We start from the raw sequence: 22,689 nt of genomic DNA on the forward strand, positions 1-22,689 counted from the left end.
AATTGTCACATGATTAAAAATGTATGAGATCTGCTGAACACAGAAAAGCTTGTGTGTAGCAGCACAAATACTTGATTGAAATGCATAATTAACACTTTGACTCAGCCTCTCGTGGAAGCACAGACCAAGGGGGCAGGTGGTCCAAGGGATGGATGGATGGATGAGCTTTGTACCAAGGCAGCTGATCAGGAAAACAGTGCTGGTAACTTTTCACTTTTAGACAAGGAAAAAGAAGTCTGAAGCTTATCTGTAAATTTTAATGGGACTTGGATATATTTGAGAAGCCAACGAGTTAAAAAACTTCACAGAGCCCCAGGCACGTGCGTGATTTGAACAATCAACTTTGACTTACCAAGAACTTATTTGGTGTGTAAAAATACGTAAAAATTGCAGCTTGGAAGTGGTGCTGAAGCGTAGGAAACGCTGTGCTTGCTGCTGAGGGCTGTTGTGTGATGTGACCAGTGCTCCCCAGAGCCCACCCTGCTCCTGACCACGGGCATTCAGAAAGGACAACGCACAATGCTCAACTGTAAATGATGCCTTTATATTGGACCCAGTGCACACAGATCACTGCTGCTCTCCTTCACCACAGTAATTCAGGAAAATACCCAGAATACGGATTCATTTTAACCCTGTAAAAAATACAGTTCAGTACTGGACCAAATGTAACTGACTTGGTAGTTTTAATCTTAATTTCTGCTTTTGGAGGAACGTTAATCTGAGTAAGTTTCTTTTCAAGTATATTCCAAGATTCAACTGGTTTATTTCAGTTTGGTAGCACTGAGTTTGTTTTTGTCCTAACTGACAGTAATGACAGCTAAATGTCAGCTTCATTTCTATCTTAGCTCAAAGTATAAACAGAAAAGAATACAAAAAGGAAAATGTCCTGTTACACACTCTGTGAGTTCTTCTTGCTGTGTACCCTATGCCAAACAGTTTTGATTCTGCATGTGACTCTCAGTCCAAAAGCCGTGCTGAGACGTTTTTCTCAATAAATTATTTTCCATATTTTGCCTCTAGTGCAGAGAAAACACTGCTATTAACATAAATGCATAAAAAACCTGAACCTGGAACTTCATTTCATCAAGAAAAAACCCCCATGATATTTTTTTATATAACATTTTGGATATATTTTATGTCAAAACATGATCACCAGTCAAACTAGTGATGTCTAAACCCAACACATTATTGTGATTTCTAAATTAAAAACATCAGAACAAAACTAAATTTATTTTAGCTCTGCCTTCATTAAACACCGTGTGTTGGTGATTTAAACACAACAAAACTCTAGGAATTCTTCAAAAGTGTCTACTAAATAGAATAAAAAGAATAAGAACAATTAACATTTAGTCTGTTACATAAAAAAACTGGATGTACTTATTCCTATTGCCTGTTAGCTTTACCTAAGCCTTCAACTACTAAAAAATAATAATAAAAAAGAAAACTCATCGCTGAAAGCCAAAAACATTCAAATCAGTTGATACAACATTACAGTACAGTCAACTAACATCATTCAGGGTCTCCTTTTCTCAGGGCAGAGTCCTCAGACCAGGGTCACAAACCTAGTTCACTGCAGGTCCAAAACTGAGGGTGAGCTCGGGGCGATCCTGCCCCGCCACGGCTCCGGGAGCGAGGGCTCACCCAGCCCCTCCTTCTTTTTATTCAGCACTGGAGTTAGGACAGTGTGAGGTTGAGCACAATAACTAAAAAAAAAAAACAAAACAAAAAAAACAAAACCAAAAAACCAAAAACAAAACTGGAAAAAAATAATAAAACGAAGAGAGGAGTGGAAGCTAGGTGAAGCTGCCATTTGTGTCAACCCATTGCGATACGCTATACTAAAAAATCCTGAAATATCCACCTGTCCTCCCCGCTCTGCCACGGACTAGCAAAGTCAAAAATACAAAAGTCTTCAACTCGTCGTTTTTGCAGAATAAAGCAAAAAAGTCTTTGTGCTCCTTACTACCAGAAGCAAAATATCCTCTGAGTTACCACATGTAATAGCTTCTGGATGTGTCGACTTGGGTGGGCTTGGTCTCTGCAGAGCCATCCTTGTCTTTTTCACTGTCACCTTCCCAGAGATTAATAAGTGGAGGGTAGAGCTCGTTCAGGGGGATTGAGGAGGTCTTTTGCATATATTTTTTCAATGAGTGGTGGTAGTTTTTTCTCTTAAACCTTTTTGCAATATAAACGGAGACGGAGGCGAGGCTGATGACAGCGAACATGGATCCCATCACCGCTGCCAGGGCCGTGCTGGTTTCCTGGTCAGAAATATCCAGCGCAAAAGCCGCGTTTTTGGTGGTGACGTTGACGCAGGATCTCTGTGTTTGCTGGTGGATGTTGGACACTGTCAGACACACTTCGTAGTCTGTAGAGGGCTGTAAATGTGTGAGGTTGTACTCGTGGACGTCCACCGGGACCCGGGCGGTGTAGGTGATGTGAGGGTTGTCAATCTTCATGGTGGCCGATGACCATTTTAAGTTGGATGTCATGACGTTGGAGTTGACTTTCCAAGAAACCAGGATGGAATGGGATTCAGCTTGTTTAACGTAGATCTTCAGCACCTGGGTGCCATCCAGGAGCGTTCCGTTCACCCGGATGGTAGCGACCCTCGTGTCGGCCCCCTCTATGTTCTGAGCCACACAGGTGTATCTCCCGGAGTCCTCGACCTGGATGTTGGAGATTTCCAAGGTGCCCTCGCTGCTCAGCTTGTATTTGTCAGAAAGGCTTTCCACGGTGACCTTATTGCCCAGAGGGGTGACCCAGTAGATTTCTGGCTCAGGTTCTGCCATGGCCCGGCAATCTAAGAACACCGTCATGCCGATGTCCAGGTTCAGGTGATTGGGAAAGGTCTCGTGAGAGATCATTGGAAGACATTGCTCGTTTGAATCCTGCATCAGCACTTCCTTCACCTGCTGTCCCCGGTACTCCGGAGGCATGGCACAGAACATGGAGAGAGGCTCCATGAAGCGGATGTTGGTTTTGTTGGAGTTGATCCAGTGGATGACGCAGTCGCACCTGAGCGGGTTGCTGTGGATGCTGATCTCCCGCAGGTTTGGGAGGGATTCCACTGTCTTTTGGTAGACTGCGTTCAAGGCATTGTTGTTGAGCATCAGGCTCTCCAGGGCGGGCACGTTGCGGAACGCCAGGCGATGGATGTAAGACAGCTTTGGGTTGTTGGTGGCCTCCAGCTTTGTGAGCTCGGGCAGGTTGTCCAGCGCGTACCTGTCGACGGACACGAGCTCTCCCATGTTGTTGATCCCAAGCTCTTTCAATCTGAGCATGTTTTTAAAATCCCCTTCTTGGATTTTGTGAATTGGATTTTTGTTGAGATCCAGGAATTTTAAATTGGGAACTTTCTCAAGCGCAAGCTGAGGAACTTTTACCAATTTGTTGTCATAAAAAGAAAGACTTTCAAGACTATCCAAGCCTACCAGCGCGTTGCCAGGAATGTCTGTGAGGTACATACCTGCCAAAACTAGACTCCTTAAGTTTGAGAGCGGTTTGAAATTCATATCAAGTATTCCAATCACTGGGTTTTCTCCAATCATGAGAATCTCTAAGTTGGGCGTAGAATCAAACCAACGGCTGTCAATAACCTTTAATTTGTTGGAGTTGAGGTGTAATCTCAGAAGATTTTTCAGGCCAGAGAATGCGTTTGCAGAAATGCTGCTGATCTGGTTGTGATTTATGTAGAGCTCCTGCAGGTTGCAGAGGTCTTGCAGGCAGTAGTCAGTCATCTCTGTGATCTGGTTCTCCTCCAGGTGCAAAGTCGTGAGCTGAGTGAGGTTGGAGAGCCCCACGTCTCTGATACTGGTGAAGTTATTCTGTGAAAAATCCAGTTCTGTTAAATTAAAGAGCTGCTGGAGTTCGTCTGTGGTCTTTGCAATGTTGTTGCTTTGTAACAGGAGGACTTGAGTGTCACTGGAGAGGTTGCTGGGGATCTTTGTTAACCGGAGGTCGTTGCAGTCAACTGTGGTGGCTTCCCTGTAGGTTGACTGAGGTGTAAACCAGGGCCTGATTTCACAGACACAAAGCTGTGGACATTCACTGCTCTGTATGGAAGACTCAGTTAATGAATTCATTAACAATTCTAGCACCAACTGGCACACAGTTAACACGACTCTGACCTTTGCCATGCTGGCCAGCGAGGGGGTTCAGCTCCCCAGCCCCCTAAAATCCCCACGGAGGAAGAGGGTGATCCCCTGTCAGACAGAAAACGTAAAGCTTGACGTTTGAGGTGAAAGGCTTGGACATCCAGAAAGGTGAAAGATGAGTTTCTGAGTTTAGTGAAGTTAAGAAACTCTCTGAAGACTCTCAGCTGCTCCTCAGTGTTTTAGAATCTTCTGTAAATCAGTGCCTGAAGATGGTCCTGAAAGCAGATTAGGGTATATGTTATGCTCAGTTCATATACAGTTCATCTATTATTTAGTTTCTTCAGCCTTTGAAAGAAAATATCTGAAAACAATCATTGTTTTAACAGTAATCTCTTACAAAAATCCCAACCTGGTGTAGGTAAATTATGTAGGGTTTGGAACTCTCTCCTTCTTGGGGCTTACATGAGAAATCTCTCAGAGTGAATGATCTAAAAATGAAACCTTGGGGTGGATACCTTTCAGATTTACCCTGCAGGAGCAGTTTGAATGGCCTGGGAGTGCTGAGGGTGGAGGATGTGCTGGTGAGCACAGCAAGGTCTCAGACAAGCCTCAGCCCCTGTCCCCAAGGCTGGGATTTGAGCTGGGTGGAATTAAGGCTCAGGAAGATGCTGGTTTAGAAGTTTGAAGCTAAATGCTTATGAACTTTGCCAAAATTTATCCCAGTTAATCCAATCAGTTCCAGATAACAGCTTAGATTTAATCCAGCTCAGCACCAAACAATAACAGTAAATTTGATTAAATGAATGTACTGCCCTTATTTCAGCTGTTTGTACTGCATTGTGATGGTCTGAACTCCTCACCACAATTCCAATTTGCTGTGTAAGCCCCACATTTGTATCTGCTTAGCCTGAAGTTGTTCATGCAAGAGTGCCTTTAAATTAACCCAGCTGTGTCCAGGCACCTCAGAACATCTGGTGTACCGTGAGGCTTTGAACACATATTCCAGGAAAATCTCCTATTGAAATCTCTCTCCTTCTCCCTTCATTGCAAAATCCCTCTGGTGAGCTCAGTTGAGACTTCTCAGACTAAAGGTTTGGGTTTTTCTGTACCTAAATCAGGTTGTGCTGTGTGGAATCCCCATCCCTGGAAGTGTCCAAGGCCAGGTTGGAAGGGGCTTGGAGCCACCTGGGATAGTGGAAGGTGTCAGGGGAGGCACTGGATGGGCTGTAAGGTCCCTCCCAACCCAAACCACTCTGTCACTCTGTGATATCTGAGAGAACAGTGATGAAATCACATCTTTTTCAATGAGAACGTAGCAAAGCTTCAACCAAGTCACAGCCCACAAAAGATGGTACTATATAAAATATTAAAACTAAATCCAGCTTCTAAAATAGGTTTAAAATACTCCTCTGGATAGTGGTGGCAGGCATCCCATCTGTACAACACTTGCTTCTGAATCTGATCACATTGAATAATGAAATTACCATGTTTTATTTTAGATTAGATGTAGTGCTGAAGGTAGAAACACACCCCACAGCAATTTTATTATTTATTTTTATATTGTTATTCTGTGGTTGTGCTTTGGAGGAAGGGGAAGAGGAATGGGACCCAGAACACATTTGACCCTGTTGAGTCAGATTTTGTGTCTGGTAGCTGAGACCTGAATGAGAGCTGAGCAGACTCTGCTGGAGGGGGGGAAACCAGCTGTAGGACCAACATCCCTTCCCAAATAACTCCCCTCTGATGGAAGAACTAAGACTGTATTAAAAAATAACTCCTGATGGCACCGTGGTAGTGGGGACTGTGTCAGCTCACATGGAGTGATGAGGAGGCTGGGGGAGCTGAGCTGTGCTGACTCTGATGGATGCTTCCCTCCACAGCAACACATTTGTAGCTGACCCAAGCCAGCCAATTCTAGGAAAATTGATGGAATCTGAAGTTAAATTGATTTAATTGCAGATTTCCAAACGGCAGCGTTTTGCAGGGAGTAGTGCAGGCAGTGCTTTCCCCCAGGCAGGGACAGGAGGTGCCCTGAGCTGCTGTGCCCATGGGCTGTCCTCTCACACAGGGACACGTCCCTGCTCCAGCTCTGGAGCAAAGAGGGAGCTCTGCTCCCAAAATTGTGGAATTTCTCCTGCAGCTTCTCAGGGGATGCAGAGAAGGGAGCTGGAGCCTCACCAAGCTGAGGGCCCTAATGATGTTTTACTACTGCTTTAGCCCTGATGTAGCTGCATGAATCATGTAATGCTTTAAAAACCAAACTGCCTGAAAAACACTTCAAAGGTTCTCTTAGAATATGTAGGAGTGTGTCTAGATGTTGAAAAAAAAAAAATCAAATTTGATCTTTCTTTGTTGGATATTTATATCCTCTTACTTGCACGTTACAGTTATTGTTCATCCTTGCTCAGAAGGCATTTGTGGGTTTATTGACCAGAGTTCTGGGTTTATGATCACTGTAAATATATGATTTTACAAGTTCCTAGTGGCTCATTCTCTTCTGTAGCTATTTTCTACTGCAAATGGATTTAATTTTCTTTGACTGCAAATTTAGAAACAACCCACACATTGCTTTCCTGAGTCTCTCCCAGCCCAGGGCAGCTTGGATGAAGCTGGAAATGGAATTGCAGGGTAACCAAAGAGTGAATTCTGAGCAGCCCCACGTGGCCCAGCAGGAGGGACAACCCAAGTCATGACCTTTGGTTTTAGCTACCTGTGGTGTGTAAAACCCCGTGCACAGCCCTGACCAGAGCAGCAGAGCAGCCACCAAACCCCATCCCTTTGCTCCCCAGGACTGTCACCTTCCCAGCCCGGGCAGCACTGATCCCCCACACCTCTGCAGTGTTGGTGCTGCAGCCACTGAGGGTGTGAAGGAAAGCTCTTAGCATTCCCTGCCTTCCCTCTCATCTGTTGGATCCGTATTTTCTGCCGTTCCAGCCCACAACAGCAGTTGTAACAGCTGGTAACTTGATATCAGCAGAAATAATGGCTAATTTTATGTGAGAGATATGGAGGGAATTATTTTACTCCCAGCTAATTAAATGCATTTTCCGTGGCACTGCTCAGTACCCAGTGCAGGAAAAAAGCCACATTTCTGTCACCAGCAAAGCCACAGCAGCTGCCTGGGGCAGGGGCTTGTTCCTGCTCCCTGGGGGCAGAAACAGGAGCATCATTCCTGCCTCCCATCCTGGAGCTGCCTTGGGGAGTTCTAACTCCTCCCTTTCCACCAAAGTACTGAAAAATGGTCAGTGCTGAGCATTTGTTTGGCCTGTGAGGGCGGGTGTTTGGTTATGGAGTAGAAGATCCCTCATTTCAGTTTTCCTTGGAAAGAGGGTGGGTGGGAAGAGGTGTGCTCTGCCCAACCACAGCCTCACTGGTGGCTCCCAAGAGTGAGGTTGGGTGGGTGATTGGAATAAAAAGCACATTTAAACCTCCAGTGCAGGAAGAGGAAAATATGAAGGGACAAGCGTGAAGTGAACTGTTCATTAAAAGTGTTCACACTTAACCTGCCAACTAAAAAGAGCAGATATTACCCATTTTTGCTTGGTAATAGGAAAACAAAGCGTTGTCACTTCCCTGACAACTGTATTAATGGTCACCATTAAAATTCGCTGAAAAGAGCAACAATCTTGTTTGCACGTGGGTATCTGGGTGCATTTTGGAGCAGTGATGCTGCCACAGCAGATCCTCCCTGTGCACAGCTCCCTGGCTCATCCTTGCAGAATTTCTTGCACACTGCAGCAGCATCAGCCCAGATCTGGCTCGGCACTGAGCCACCTGCGCTGAGTGTGCCCAGGTAGAAGTTGGAAGGATCAGGTACATGAAGAAATTACCTCAGGCTAAGACAAGCAATTTATTCTGCAGCTGCTGAGAGCCAGAAGCACACGCTGATCCCCCGCTCCTCCCCTCTTCCCCAGGCTGAGCCTCAGTACCTGAGCTGTGTGCTGGAAAATTGTCTGTTCTGCTCATAACTCCTGCAGCTCCTGCATCCCCATCCCTCAGGAAAACCTGTCCTGGCTGTGCAGCCTGGGCTGGGTGGGACAGCCCTGCCCAGGGAGCTGGAGCAGGGTTTGTGTCAGCTAGGAGACCTGGGAGGGCTCAGGTGGAACTGGGGAATGGAATGCAGACTGGGAGCAGGGCAGATCCAGGCTCTGCTGTGTCCCTCAGCAAAGGGACAAGAGGAACAGGCAGGAACTGATGCCCAGGAGCTCCAGGTGAGCATGGGCAGAATTCCCAGTGCAGTGACCAGGCTGTCCAGAGGGCTGGACTCTCCTCCCTGGGGGTATTCCAGACCCCTCTGGACACATCCCTGAGCCTGGGATGGCCCTGCTGGAGCAGGGAGGTGGCACCAGATGTCCCTTCCAGCCTGACCCATTCTGTGACTCTGTGAGGAGCTCTGGGAGAGGGAACCTCCTGGAGGTTGGGCTGGAGCTCTGGGGATGATGGAAGCACCACTGGAGCTGAGGGGGCCCACAGGGAGCTCGGGCTGGAATCACTGCAGGCTGGTCAGGGCAGATGGGCAAGTCTAAGGAAAGGCTTTTGTCACAGACATATTTTATGAAAAGTCCTTTTGTTAGGACTTGTTCTCCTGAGAAGCTGAGAGGCCTCAGAAATGAAATGCAAACAATGATTCTCTGCTGCTGTGGGATGCACCAGGTGCATCTGTGTTTGGTCCATGGGGTTGTTTTTAATTAATGGCCAATCCCAGTCCAGGTCTCTGACTCTCTGGTCAGTCACAAGATTTCATTCTCATTCCATTCCTTTCCTTGCCAGCCTTCTGATGAAATCCTTTATTCTATTCCTTTAGTATAGTTTTAATAGATCATTTTCTTTTGCTATCATATATCTCATAAAATAATAAATCAGCCTTCTGAGCCATGGAGTCAAGGTTCTTATCCTGGGACCCCTGTGAACACCAGCACAGCTTTTGTGTGTGCTGGAGGTAAAACCTGCCCTGCCCTGCCCTTCAGCAGGGCCTCTGCAGCTGTGCATCCCCTTTTTCCATGGATAAAGCAGGGATTGATGGATAAAACAGGGATTGGTGCTGTCCTCAGCTGAGCCAGAGCCTCTGACCAGGCTTTAGGAGGGAGAGGCACTGAAATAGGAGCAGCCTCTAAATCCCAGCAGTAAGCTCAACATAAGCCCAGTCTAAAAGCAGGTTACTGCTCCAGTCAAGAGCATCAGTGACCTTGCACATCCTAGAGAGAGAGAACTTGGGGTTTAATTTCCAGCCATGGAATGGGCTCCTTTCCCAGGAGTCAAATTGACAAGTGCAATCCTGTGTATTTAGAAAAATATTGAGGAATAATGCTTGATAATAAGCCTTTTATAGTGAGGTTTTTAAAGTCTCCAGTGTCATCAGGAAATAAGCTATTTACAGGTCTGAATTGTGGAAAATACAGAAAAATCAAGCTGGAAATGATGACAGTTGAAGGAGCTTGAAAAGCTCTGAACGTGGGAGCTGGGTATTAAAAGGAAATACAGCAACAAGGGCCTGTAGGACATGTAATAATGGTACAAAGCCTCAGAACACATCTTCAGGGATTTATAATATTAAAGTTTTGAGGTTTTTTCCCTTGCAAATAATGCCTACTTTTTCTTCTCATCTGTACACACATTCCATCAAAATCAAGTCTGTGTTTAATTTTGGGGAAAGCTCTGGTGAGAAGGTGATTTGCTGTATCTCGAGACAACCTTAGCATGCTTTATCTGAGCTCTTTTGAAAAATACTACTCTTATCTCCAGCAAAGAACTGCAAAGAGCATCCTATTCATAACGTCTGTGCTGCAGCACCAGCATATCACAGCTTGGAAATTTGTAATTTATTGGAGCTTATTCTTAAGACTCGCATCTGATACAGTATTTTTCATTAAAATATTGAAGTAAATTTGCAGGAGAGGGAAGAATGGTTTTCATTCATAGACTGCTCTGGAGTGCAAGGGCTGGATCCCCTGCAGGGAGCAGCCACTGGGTATTGATGGCCCATCAAATCCACCAGAGAATTGCAACCCAGCTTCTGGCAACTGATGGAAAATCTCTCACAGATTACCATTAACCAGTCCTGGTTAATGGTAATTAACCATTAACCATTAACCAGTCCTGTCAGAACCACCAGGAATAACAGGGGCTTGCCAAACAGTGGGCTGGCAAATTATAGAGGCTGTTTGCTTTAGGAAAGAAAAAACCCTCATCAACCACTTCATGGCCTTGAAACCTGAGAGGTGAGAGGTGTTTGTGCAGCAGGAATATCCTCATGCTAGGAACACAAATTATGATCAGCTCTTTACTGCATTTCTCTCCATGAATGAGTTTGGGACAATCCAGGCTGTTCTGCTGTCCAGGACTTGTTTTCATGGCCTGCTGGAAGGGCTCAGTGGGAGGGCAAAGCTTTGATTTGATGCAGAGGATTCCCATCTGTGACCCCTGTTCTGGCCCCACATCCAGATCATAACTAACTTGGGAAGGTCTCTTCCAGCTCCTGCTTGCATGTTGTGAATCTGCTGCTGCTGAATCCCATCTGTGACCCCTGCTCTGGCCCCACATCCAGATCATAACTAACTTGGGAAGGTCTCTTCCAGCTCCTGCTTGCATGTTGTGAATCTGCTGGCTGGTGAATCCCATCTGTGACCCCTGCTCTGGCCCCACATCCTCACCAGAGAAAGGTTCTTGCTTAGATCAGTGTTTCTGAGAGCCAGCCCATTCCTCTGCCAGGTTAAGATCCAGGTCCCTGAGCCCTTCCTTGCAGCTCTTCCCCCCTGCCTGCCCTGCACCCTGGGCTGTGCTTTCCTTTCCCCTCACATGCCCTAACCCTTCCCCAGCCCTCTTTCCACTTTAAATCCAAGGCAGAATTGAAACCTGATTGGTTTTAGCACAGTATCTGGAGTTTCCAGAGCATAATTAATTTGGGAAAACCTCTTCCAACTCTTTTTGCATGCTGTGTATCTGCTGGCTGATGAATGAAAGGGGACCAGAGGTGGAGAAATTCTGCTCTGGCTTCTTACCATGTTTAAGGAGTAGAAATGGATTGAGTCATGGCATATTTGGGATCTCAGATCCAGGTGGAAGGATCTGAGCATCTTTGTAACCCACGGGGGCACCTCCCTCCCGAGGATTTCATACAGAGCAGCTCAGAAAATCCCTGCTTCTTATTATCTATCAAAATCAGCATAATTCAAACAAAAATCTAAAAAAACTAAAAAGAAAGAGGACAAAGGGCATGCAGAGATTGGGCTGGATTGTGGAATAGAACTCCCTTTTTTGTTTTTTGACCACTCTGAGAGCCAAGGAGCTTGGCCAGTGGAAGCAAAGTGTTAATAATAACAAAGTAAGGAGCACACAAGGAATATTTTTAACCAGGAGAACGAGGGCTGCCAGAACTCCAGAGGATTTTCCTGAAGTAACAGAAAATCCTTTTCCTCCCTTTTTTTGCTGACTGGCTCCTGGCAGTGTGATTATTTTGCTTCCTACACAGTTCTAGATCAAACTCCAGTTCTGTGAGTCACTGAGGATCCCCCACAGTTGGGAAAGACCCCGGTGTCTACGTGGTTGTTACTACCACAGAGGATGCCAAAAAAACCCTGTGCTGCAAACAGTGCCTGATAAATCCCAACCAGAATGAGTCAGGAGCTCTGGAGGCATTTATAAATCAACACAATGGTGCTGGCTGCAGGGAATGCATAAGGCTTGTTATTAAAAATTATATGTGCATGGAGCTTCAACTGCTTATCTTCAATTCTTCAATCAAGGAAAAAAGTTCTTTTTCTGGTCCTTGTTACACTCTGTTTTGATAATTCTGTTTCCCGTGGCTGTAATATGTGTTAGCATTTCAATTATTAGTGATTAAGTATTAAACTGTATTTTACTATTAGCTAGATCTATATCTACAGAGTTTGTACATGTAGTGTGCTGACACAGGCTCCAGCCGTTAGAATAAAACAGACTTTTATTGATTTTTTTTTTCAAGTTTTATGCTTACAAAATCCAATTCTCTGTTTCTGAGCTATATATATTTAAATGCTAATAGACCCATCTATTGAGTTGGCTGATACAGGAGGATCTGATAGGAGAGACTGTGAGCATGGCACTAACAAAATAAATGGATTTAGCATGGGAGGTGCTGAGATGTAATAGAAAGGCTGTTAGCACCAAGACAAAGATCTGGAACTCAACCAAGCTGGGAAGGGACAGAACTAATTCCATTAAGTGGCCACAGATTTGGGGTTGGAACCGCTCTGAACCAAGGCTCGACTCTGACCTGAGAGAAAAGCTCTTTTCTCTCTCTCCAGTTCCTCTGCTGTATCCAGTGACCCTCCCCTTTTCCAGGAGTCCTTCTGCACCTCTGCTACATGAAACAGCTGTTCCCCAGCACTGTTTCATTCCAAAAGCAGGCCATGTGAGCAGGGCAGGACAGCTCACTCAGCTGAGAGTGTGGAACCCCCCAGCCTGGCTTTAACCATTTCTCTCATCTCAAGGATGCCCTGAACGCTGATGCTTTGCTCCATGCAGAAAACAGGCTTGCTCTGAGATGTTCAGAGGTTAAGAAAGAGGGAAAACACATCTAATTCCATGTGCTGTGTGTTTAGGAGCAGGCTAGGAACTGTCCCTTGAGCTTTAGTCCCCAGGCTGCTCAGGGCCACATCCCAGGTTTTCCATGGATTGGTTCTTCCATCAGTGCTTGCAAAACACAGAGGCACTAAGATTTCTGCCTGGTGCAGAAAGGAAGTTTTTTCCTCTCAAATTTCAAAGCTATCGGTGCTTTACAGATAAAATCTTTACCTAATTACAGTGATCCATTTGGGCATGATAATTTTTAATTTGTATGAACCAGATCTGTTGCACTTAAAGGGGGCAGAAAGAGAAAGGAAAACAGATTTGTCAATGAACTTAGGAAAAAACACTGACCTGGTTTTACTTGGTGCCTTTCACTGCAATGAACCCATTTTTAAGACCTGTTTTCAAGCTGCAATTTAAAAATTTCATTTTTGCAATGATTGTTCACCTATGGCTAAGATAAGTTATGTTTCAATGCATTTGTAAGTCACTGGTGGCTCTCTGGAACTATCAATATTTACTCTATTTCTGTTAGAATGATGGATCATTTGTAATTTAAAAATTTAACAAGGCCAATCAGCAGCTCATCTGCATCCCAGTAATTGTATGCAGCACATCAGCAAGGTATGAATTTATTAGATAGTTTTGGACTTGCTTAATCATATAAATGATATGATGCATGAAATAAGAGGAAATGAAGGATTCATTATATAAATGACAAACATTTTCAAATTACAGAAAGACAATCCAAGCTTTGACTGATGTTTCATTAAAACAAGGTAAAATGTTATTCTACCAAACTCTGGACAAGCTCAGGGATTCTCTCTGAATAACTCTGAGGTGTTTTGTAGAAGTTCCTTAGGATGTGATGTGTCGGACTCCAGGGTGGAGGAGGAAGGCAGGGAATGTCTCCCAGGAACTTAACCAGCTTCTCCAGACAGGAGTGTCCTCTTTAGAGCAGGATAAAAGAAGGAAACTCTCAGGTGAAACTCTCCAGTGGCAGGGCTGGAGCTCTGGGTTACCACTGCCACAGGCGGAGCTTCTTTCACTTGGAGAAGTGTTTGTAGAGCATGGAGGAATCTGGTTTGGGTCTCAGCCTCACCTTGTAAGGTGTGTGGGGCTGAAATGTGTGAGTTTCTGGCAGTGATCCCCAACCATCCCAATCCAGGAGCCAGACCCATCCCTGCACCCTCCGTGTCCCAGGCTCAGCTGTGCTGCTCTAACACCCCAACCCACCTGTGACACCCCTGCTTGTCACAAACCAACCCCTCTGGGGAGAAGCCAGGGGCTCCCAGCTGACCTCAGGGTGGGATGTCCCCTCCAGAGCCAGGAGTCCTTTGGATCCCCTCTGGAGTCCCCAGGGAGCTGGGCTGCTCTGGGACAGCGCTGGGGAACGGGCTCTGGGTGCCTCTGGAGGGAAGAGACCCCCAAAGGTGCCTTGGACCACACCTGGAGTGCCGTGCCCAGCTCTGGCCCCTCACTTTGGGAAGGATATTGAGATGCTTGAGCACATCCAGAGGAGGCAACGAGGCTGGAGAGGGGCTGGGAACACAAACATCCTGTGAGGGATGTTTGAGGGAGCTGGGGGTGCTCAGCCTGGAGCAGAGGAGGCTCAGAGGTGCCCTGATTGCTCTCTGAACTCCCTGAAGGGAGGCTGCAGACAGGTGGGGTTGGTCTCTCCCACCGGGCAGCACTGACAGAACCAGAGGACACAGCCTCCAGCTATGGCAGGGAAGGGACAGGTTGGATATCAGGAAGGAATTTTTCAATGAAAAAATAAAAAAGGACTGGAATGCTCTTCCCAGGGAGGTGGTGGAATCACCATCTCTGGATGGGTTTAAAAAAGCCTGGCCATGGCACTGGGTGCTGTGGTCTGGGTGAGGTGTTGGGGCACAGGTTGGACTCGATGGTCTCAGAGGTCTCTGCCAGCCTCATCATTCTGGGATTCTGGGATTCTGTGTGCCTGGGCTCTGCCCCAGGAGCAGGGTGGGGGCTGCCCTTGCCCAGCCCTGGTGGGAGCAGCCACCCCAGAGCTGAGCCACCAGCCAGGCAAACCCTGCCAGGTACCTCCAAAAGCCCTTGGTTCTCCTGCTCTAATCCAAGCTGACAGGTGCCCAAATTGCTGGAATCACCAGAGTTAGTTAAATTAAATACCTGGAAATGAGCTGCTGACTGACAACCTCTGAAATTTCTGACTGAAACCCCCAAGTAAGGCTTGCCTCCGTGTTCAGCTGCTTTGGTTTGGGAACTGTTCAGGGAAAATATTGCCCTGTGTGACCACTGAGGAGTAAAGGGCAGCACCTCAGGAGGGAAAATTATGTAGTCAGGCTGCTGTACCCAATAAAATAAGGGAAAAAGCTGTTTCTCCTGGCACTTTTATAACTTCAGTGCATTCTCACTACAGCAGCCTGTTCAATATTTCAGGCCTGTTGGTTAAACTTGCCTGGCCTTGTTGTTCTGTTAGTTAAAAAGGGAAGAAAAAGGCAATACTCCACTGCAAGCACTCCATCTTTAGAAACTGTGCTCCAGGTAAAAACCAGCTCCTGTTCTTTTAATAATTCAGCCAGATGGAGTGCCAAGGAAACACTGCCTTGTAACACCAAGTTAAGGACTTACGACACAGAAGGTGAAGTTGTAAAAATATTTGACAGGAGAAGTTAAGAGCAGAGACCAATTCCTGTCTCACTGATAGCACAGACTTGTCCTGCCCTCACCAGGGGGAGAATTAGGCCAATCCAAAATAGGCCAATCCAGTATTTTTCTTCAGTGTCCTAAGTAGAAAAAGGAAAGATGACGACTAAAGAGCAAAACAGAATTTGAATAAAGTTGCAGGGTTTGAAGCAGCAAAGAATAGGAGAGTGGGGTTCAGAAGAACTTTCAGCTGGGGAGCTCTCAGCCTTCCATGGAGGGGTGTTCAGCTCTGACCTTACAGAGAGCATTAGTGAGGAACTTAATTATCAGCTGCAGGAAAAGAATGAGACTGGTGAAGTCTGAGGACCTCAAGCACATCTGCAGGGACTGGACAGGGACTGTCTCTTACCAAAGGGGACCTGTGAGGTCCCTGTGCAGGAGTCAGGCCCTCCAAATCTCAGAGAAACACCATTATTTAATAATTAGTTACAAACCAACAAAACCAGTTCCTAAGCCAGCTCTTTGATTTTCTTCCCTCTCACCCATCTTTCCTCCCACGTTAGCTGCAGAGACAAAGCAGAGTATGGGGATATTTGCAGTGGGTTTCCTTGGATTTCTGCTCTGGCATGGGGCTCTGGCTGCTTCCCACCTCTCCCCTCTCCCAGGAGCCCTGCAGGCACTGCCAACCCTCCTAAGAGAGTCAGCAGAAAAACCATCCCAGCTCCAAAGTCCCTTTTGTGTAGAACTCAGAAAGGATTTTTTGGGAAAGATGTGTTCAAGGCCTGACTCTGTTAATGACTTAACTGCTCTGGAGCACAACCTGGAATTCTGGGTTCCTGGGAGCATCATGGGTCTCCAGGCTGGAAGGGGCTGCAGGAATCAGCCCTGGTGGGGCTGAAACTCAGGCTCACTGTCCATGAGCCTTACACCAACACAGAGCAGGAGGGCTGCATTTACGTGCTTCCAAAAACTTTACATAGATTTTCTTCAGTTCTGTGTCTACAAAATGTCTGCCAGGAAAAAATCTGGAGCTTGGCAGGATGAAGGCTCACACGTGTATTGTTCGTGTAGCTATGGTAACCTACAAATGCCACCAGTGTTTCCATTTCATACACAAATGAGGGGACAGCTGTGGGGACCACATGTCTGCCAATGGAATAATATATGTGAACTAGGATGGCTTGGTCAGAAAATTACAACTCATCTATATTAATCAGGGCTTCAAAGAACAGGCACCTCCGTGGTGACAAAGTGCACAGGGAGGCAGAGGGATTTTTATTTTGGAAAATTTTGGCTGCTCTGTAAATATCTGCAGCATCTCGCTACTTTGCTGGGTGGAAAATAAACTAAAATAAATATTGTTCAACCAGAGCTGTTCTATAAACATCACTTAACTCCTCTCCTTAGGTTTTGTTTGTTTGGGGTTTTTTTCCTGATGTCTGAGCCTGACAAAAAGCCAGACCTGGGACCAGGCAAGTCACTCACCTGGGGGAGGAGCAGCTCAGAAAGAGACAGAAATGACGTGGCTCAGAGCTTTGTGAACAAAGTCCCTATTTTTACTCATTGTTATGATTAATAGAAATAAGAGCTTCAAAAGATTCATAAGAGAAACTAAAAAAAGATTTAAAAATATTGTTTAAATGTGGATGAGCCTCTATCACCCCTGACAACAACAAAAAGAAATCTGCAGACCCAACAATGCAAACAAATCCCCTTTCCAGTGAATGTTGAGCTCTGCAGGCTGCAGTAGCAGCAGTACTTGACCGCTGCTATGATTCATCCGAGGTGTTTGAAGTGTCCCTACAAGAAGAGCCGCGGAGCAGGGATGTGCCGCCCTCCCTGGCAGCAGCAGCCAGGCAGCAGGCGGCTGCAGCAGGAATCCAGCACGCCGATTAGGAAAAGTTTTCCCTGCCTTCTGCAGTGCCACGCTGCTGTATCGGTGTGAAACAAAGGCTGCAGCATCCCCTCCTCCGCCCGCGCAGCGAGCTGGGCTCGGGCACCAGGGGATTAGGAATGAGCCATGGTGATGGTGATGGGAGCGTGACCACTGCTCCTTGAAATGATCCCATTTGCTCCACGAGCTGGAACCAAATACACCCAGAGAACCATGGAATCCCACACTGCTTTGGGTTGGGGGGAACCTTAAATCCCATCCAGTGCCACCCCTGCCATGGCAGGGACACCTCCCACTGCCCCAGGTGTCCCAGCCCTGTCCAGCCTGGCCTTGGGCACTGCCAGGGATCCAGGGGCAGCCCCAGCTGCTCTGGGCACCTGTGCCAGGGCTGTTCCCTGTGAGGTCAGGCTGAACAGAAGTTTCTTTTTTCAGCCTGAATTTGGACGGGCTCAGCATTATTTATGGCAGTGAAAAAAGGTCCTTCACAGTTCACGTGAAAAGTTGTTATCCTTCTATAATTGTCCAACTTAATGCAAAATCCTATTTCCTTCAATGATCAGTAGTGTTAGTGTCTGTTCTAGGTAAATGGAAAAGGCTTTATGGTCATCACAGTAACTGCTCTAATAACGTCCAAAATGTCTGCTGGGAGAGATAATTTTATATGGGCTACATAAAATGCTGTGCAGAAAACTTTTAACTGCCGAGGTGAAAGTTAAACTGGAGCTCTTGTTATGGAGCAGTGGCACAACAGAGGCTGCAGAGCAGGGAGACAGGGACACCAGGGACTGTGCCCTGGCTGGGGGTGAGAGCAGAACCATCCTGGCTCTCCTCACTTTCCATCTGGGAAGCTTCGTGCACTGCTTTGTCCCTCTCTGTGTCCATCTTTAGATTAACTTAAACTCTGACTCGCAAGACTTGGGGACTCAGTTTGGTCGGATCCTCTGGACAACAGCGGGATGGATGCTGGGTGTGCCTTTGGTCATTCAAAGCTCTGGGATCTCCCCGTGGGTGCATCTGAGCTGTTGGCAGAACAGGTTTATGATCTCCAGAAATAGGGGGTTCCTTCTATAGGGACCTTCAAGTCCGTTCGGAAAAGACTGGAAGGTTTCCAAACTAGTTTTCATGGAAGGGACTCGTTACTTGGGAGCTCTCGCACAGCTCCAGGACAAGAACAGATGCACCCTGTCTGTGATCTCTCACCTCTGGACAACATTATCGCCTACTTTGAGTTTAATTCTGCTACTTTCCCTTCCATCGCCTGAAATGGTGGGAGATGCGCCCCGAGCCAGCACTGGGGGAGAGAATAACTTGGGGGAGAGCGAAAATCGCAGGCGAACATCTGTTGTGCGGCCCCGGCAGGGCTGAGCCGCCGGCACAATGCGCCTCGCTGCTGTCCCTCCTGTGGCAGGGAACGGGGGGCCGGCCCCGCGCTCAAAGGGCCCTTTGACAGGGGCGACAAAGGGGCGGCAGCGGGGCCGGTCCCTTTGTCCGCCAGAGCCGGAGCCAGGGACCCCCGGTGCCGGGTGAAGAGCTGCCGCTGCCCCGCGCTTCTCCCGCACCTTTCGGGCAGCAGACTTCCCAAAGAGCCCCCCGAAGGGCAGGTGCGCTGCAGCAGGGACCCGGCGGAGCATCCCCCGCCCGCCCCGCGCTCTGCCCAGGCCGGTCCCGCAGCCCCCGGGACCGAGCGGCCGCTCCGCCCGCAGCGCCCCGCGCACAAAGCCGCGGCCGCGGGAGGAGGGCGGCGGAGCCGCGGCCCCGCTCACACTGCGCCTTTATGCCGCTTTCTGAAGGGCCATTGTCACACTGAAGGCTCCTTGTCTCCTCGCATTCCTCCGGGTGAATGGATGAGGCAGGACATCTGCCGGGATCCGCTCCCATTCGCATGCAAATGGGGGACGCGGGCAGCGCTGCCGCACCGCCGGCCCCGCGCCCACCGCCGGCTCCCGGCACCGCCGATTCCCCCCACAGAAGCCCCGATTTACAGCAAACCGGCCCGGGGACCGGCGGAGCACCCGACAGGGAGGAGGAAGAGAAGGAGGAGGAGGAGAGCGATGCTGCAGCCGAACCCCCGCAGCCCCGGAGGTGCGAGGCGGCCGCAGCCCCGGGGCGGTCCCAGCGCGGTGCGGAGCCACCGAAACCCCGCGGGGACTCTCCCGGGGGGCACCGGGGGCGCGTCCGCCACCGCAAACTTTGCTCCGTCCCCGGGCCGCACCGCACATCGCTGCATCGCGGCGCACATCCCCGCAGCCTAGAGCGGAGCCCTTGCACCCGCGGCGCTCCCGCAGCCTCCGCTCGCTCTCCCGAGCCCGGCGGACGCACTCACCGCCGGCCCGGCGCTGCCGCGGTTGTCCCCCGGGGCTGCACATCCGCTGCTGCCGCCGCGGTCCCAGCGCGCCGGGATGCGGGGAGCAATGGGTGGGTGGGCGATGGATGGATGGTTGGATGGATGGATGAGTGGATGGATGGATGAGTGGATGGACGGACGGACCGGTCCCTCCGTGCCTGCTGCCCGCCCCCAGGACAGGGGAGCGGCGGCACGGTGCCGGTGCCGGTGCGCGGTGCCGCCCGCTCTGAGCCGCCGCCGGCGCGCACCTGGGAAGGCGCCGCGGGTCAGCTGACGGGCCGCGCTCCCATTGGCTGCTCCGCGCGCGGCACCGGCTGCGGGGGCGGGGCGAGACCTGGCCCCGCCCCCGAGCGACCCCGCCCCCGGCCTGGGTGCGCACCCGGGGCTGTGCGGGCTCCGCTCGGATCCTGGGGAGCATCCCTGCCTTCCTCCCGATCCAGGGGAGCATCCCTGCCTTCTTCCCTTCCTCCCTTCCTTTGGATCCCGGGGAGCATCCCTGCCTTCCTCCCTTCCTTTGGATCCCGGGGAGCATCCCTGCCTTCCTTTGGATCCCGGGGAGCACCCCTGCTTTCCTTCCTTCCTCTGGATCCAGGGGAGCATCCCTGCCTTCCTCCCTTCCTTTGGATCCTGGGGAGCATCCCTGCCTTCCTCTGGATCCAGGGGAGCATCCCTGCCTTCCTCCCTTCCTTTGGATCCCGGGGAGCATCCCTGCCTTCCTTCCTTTGGAGCCAGGGTAACATGCCTTCCTTCCTTCCTTTGGATCAAGCATGAGCATCGCTTCCTTCCTTTATTCCTTCCTTCCTTGGTATCCAGGCTGAGCATCCCTCCCTTCCTTTGGATCCAGGGCTAACAACCCTCCCATTGTTCAGATCCAGGGTTTGCATCCCTTCTTTCCATCCCTCAGATCCAGGGTGAACATCCTTTCCTTCCATCCTTTGGCTCGAGGGTTAACAGCACCTTCCATCGTTCAGCTTCAGGGTTAACAACCCCTCCATCCTTAGGCTCCAGAGTTAACAACCCCTCCATCCTCAGGCTCTGGAGTTAAGAACCCCTCCATCCTTAGTCTCTAGAATTAACAACTCCTCCATCCTCAGGCTCTGGAGTTAACAACCCCTCCATCCTCAGGCTCCAGAGTTAACAACCCCTCCATCCTCAGGCTCCAGAATTAATGACCCCTCCATCCTCAGGCTCTGGAGTTAACAGAGTTAAGAGTTCCATCCCTGGGCTCGGGCGTTCGCAGTCCCCTTCAGTGGCACACACGTCCCTGGCACGCTCTGCAGGTCACTGGGGCTGGCATCAGCAGTGTCACCCTCAGGATACACAACCTGTGTCTAAGACAGAGCATCAACCTGCTGAGTAATTTCCCGCCTGCCCTTTGAATCCAGGTTCTAAATGTTTTCCAATTTCATTCAAAGTGACACAAAGATGTCGTGAGAAAGTTCTGCAGCCTGTGAGGGTTCAAACATTTGGGGTTCTGTGCTCTGTAGAGAGGCAAACCTCGAGCCAAGGGGAGAGGAACTCACACCCCCAGAGGGTGCTGGCACTGCCCAGGCTGCCCAGGGAATGGGCACAGAGGCTGCCAGAGCTCCAGGAGCCTTTGGAAAACCCTCCCAGGGATGCCCAGGTGGGATTTGGGGTGGCTGTGCAGGGCCAGGAGTGGGACTGGATGATCCCTCTGGGTCCTTTCCTACTCAGGATATTCCATAATTCTGTGAACCATAAGAGTCATTTGAGCCTGAAACTCGAGGATTTAAAGCTGTCTGTGTCAGCCCTCTGAGCTGTTCTGTTTCCTGTTCTCACCCATTTTCTATCTTGTCTCCATTTCCACATACCTTAGTGTGCAATTATTGACTGACACATTTCCCCACCTTTCCTTCTCCTGCCCTTGCTTTTCACCCACTTCTCTGGCCGAGTTCCCAGGGTGCCCTGGCTGAATCCTCACGTTGGATCTCAGGTACAGTTTTAGCCTGTGCCACACAAGGAGCTTGTGGCTGAAGCTGTGGCAGTGATACAAAAATCAGCTTTTCTTCAGACCGTAAAATCTTCATTTCCTGATTTTTTATTATTCACTTAACCAAGGGAAGGAAAGGAAACAGAAAGGAAACCTGTGGCAGGCTGGTGCTGTGCTGCCTCATCCCTGTGCCCTTTGTTAAGGTCATGGAAATTCTGTGGTGCTTTTATTGACAGACCCCCAAAAGCACACGGGATATTCTTCACCCTCCTGCTCTGCACAAAGCACTGCAATCCCCTGGGCAGAGTTTGCTGAGTACAGCCTGGCTGAAAAGGCCCTGCTGCCCATGCCAGGCAGAGCTCAGCACCTCCTCCAGGCACGTCCTGAACTGGTACCTTCTCAGGAAATTATTTTAAAGATTGGGTTAACACTTTTTAATGGGAGTTAACAATAAGTTAAATACGCAGCAAATACGCTTTGCAGTTAATGCTTCTGATTTCCTCCTGAGGCAATGATTTTTTTTCTGTGAACCCAGAAGGTCACTTGGGTAACAGTAAAAGTGACGTTTTTCATACATAAGGAAATTGAATTTTCAGAAGGAACTCATCAATGTTGTCCAAAAAGACACTTTTCCTTTCTCAGGGGCTGTTCTCATCCGGCCGGATGCTCCTTCCCCATCCATCCCTTACTCCTGATGAGGAAATAAGGCAACAGCAGATGCCTCTTGGAAAACCCAGTGTTTTAAACAGCTTCAGGGCTTTGTTTCAGGGCAGGGAATTTATTTTCACTTAGCAGAGTAGATTCATCCTTGAAAGGCATAAACCTGATGGACCTAAAACCTCCCTGCAAACAAAAAAGGAGGAGAAATACAGCGAGCATTAAAATTTTACAGCCTTAAGCTGGTGTCTTCATTTCCTGGCAGTTTTCACAACATCAAAACACCAGAATGAGAATAATTTGGAGGTGGAAGTTAAAGCATCTTTCATTCCTACAGGCTGCAGATGAGTGTTTTGGTGCAGGAGGGAGCCAGATGAGTTGATGGCTTGGCCAGGGTTTCTCCCCAGGCTGTGAGGTACCAGCAGCTCAGGAGGAGCTGCTGCAGCACCTTCCTGGAGTTGGGGGTTTGCACTGAGCAGGAGGGCAGTGGGTTTGCCTCTCTGTGTCACCTTTCATGAACTGCTTGAGGAACAACCTCTGCCACTGCTTTCCTGAGTATCCTTCCCAA

The 22,689-nt window shown here is 48.7% G+C and overlaps 1 protein-coding gene across 1 annotated transcript; it reads right to left on the reverse strand.

Moving 5' to 3' along the window:
• Positions 1-523: 523 nt before the first annotated feature.
• Positions 524-19,735, reverse strand: LRRN1 (leucine rich repeat neuronal 1). Its single transcript, XM_050979537.1, has 2 exons — positions 19,493-19,735; positions 524-4,372 (listed from the first exon to the last, which is right to left on the reverse strand). Exon 2 carries the CDS (start codon positions 4,137-4,139, stop codon positions 1,989-1,991), a length of 2,151 nt encoding a protein of 716 aa, XP_050835494.1. The 5' UTR covers positions 4,140-4,372; positions 19,493-19,735; the 3' UTR covers positions 524-1,988.
• Between the last annotated feature and the right edge of the window lie 2,954 nt (positions 19,736-22,689).

Source organism: Serinus canaria, chromosome 12 (genome assembly GCF_022539315.1).
Source record: "Serinus canaria isolate serCan28SL12 chromosome 12, serCan2020, whole genome shotgun sequence".
Taxonomy (NCBI): domain Eukaryota; kingdom Metazoa; phylum Chordata; class Aves; order Passeriformes; family Fringillidae; genus Serinus; species Serinus canaria.

What these genes read in the sequence shown, in the direction of transcription:
- LRRN1 (XM_050979537.1), bottom strand. Translation starts at nt 4,139, where the DNA reads ATGGCAAAGGTCAGAGTCGTGTTAACTGTGTGCCAGTTGGTGCTAGAA.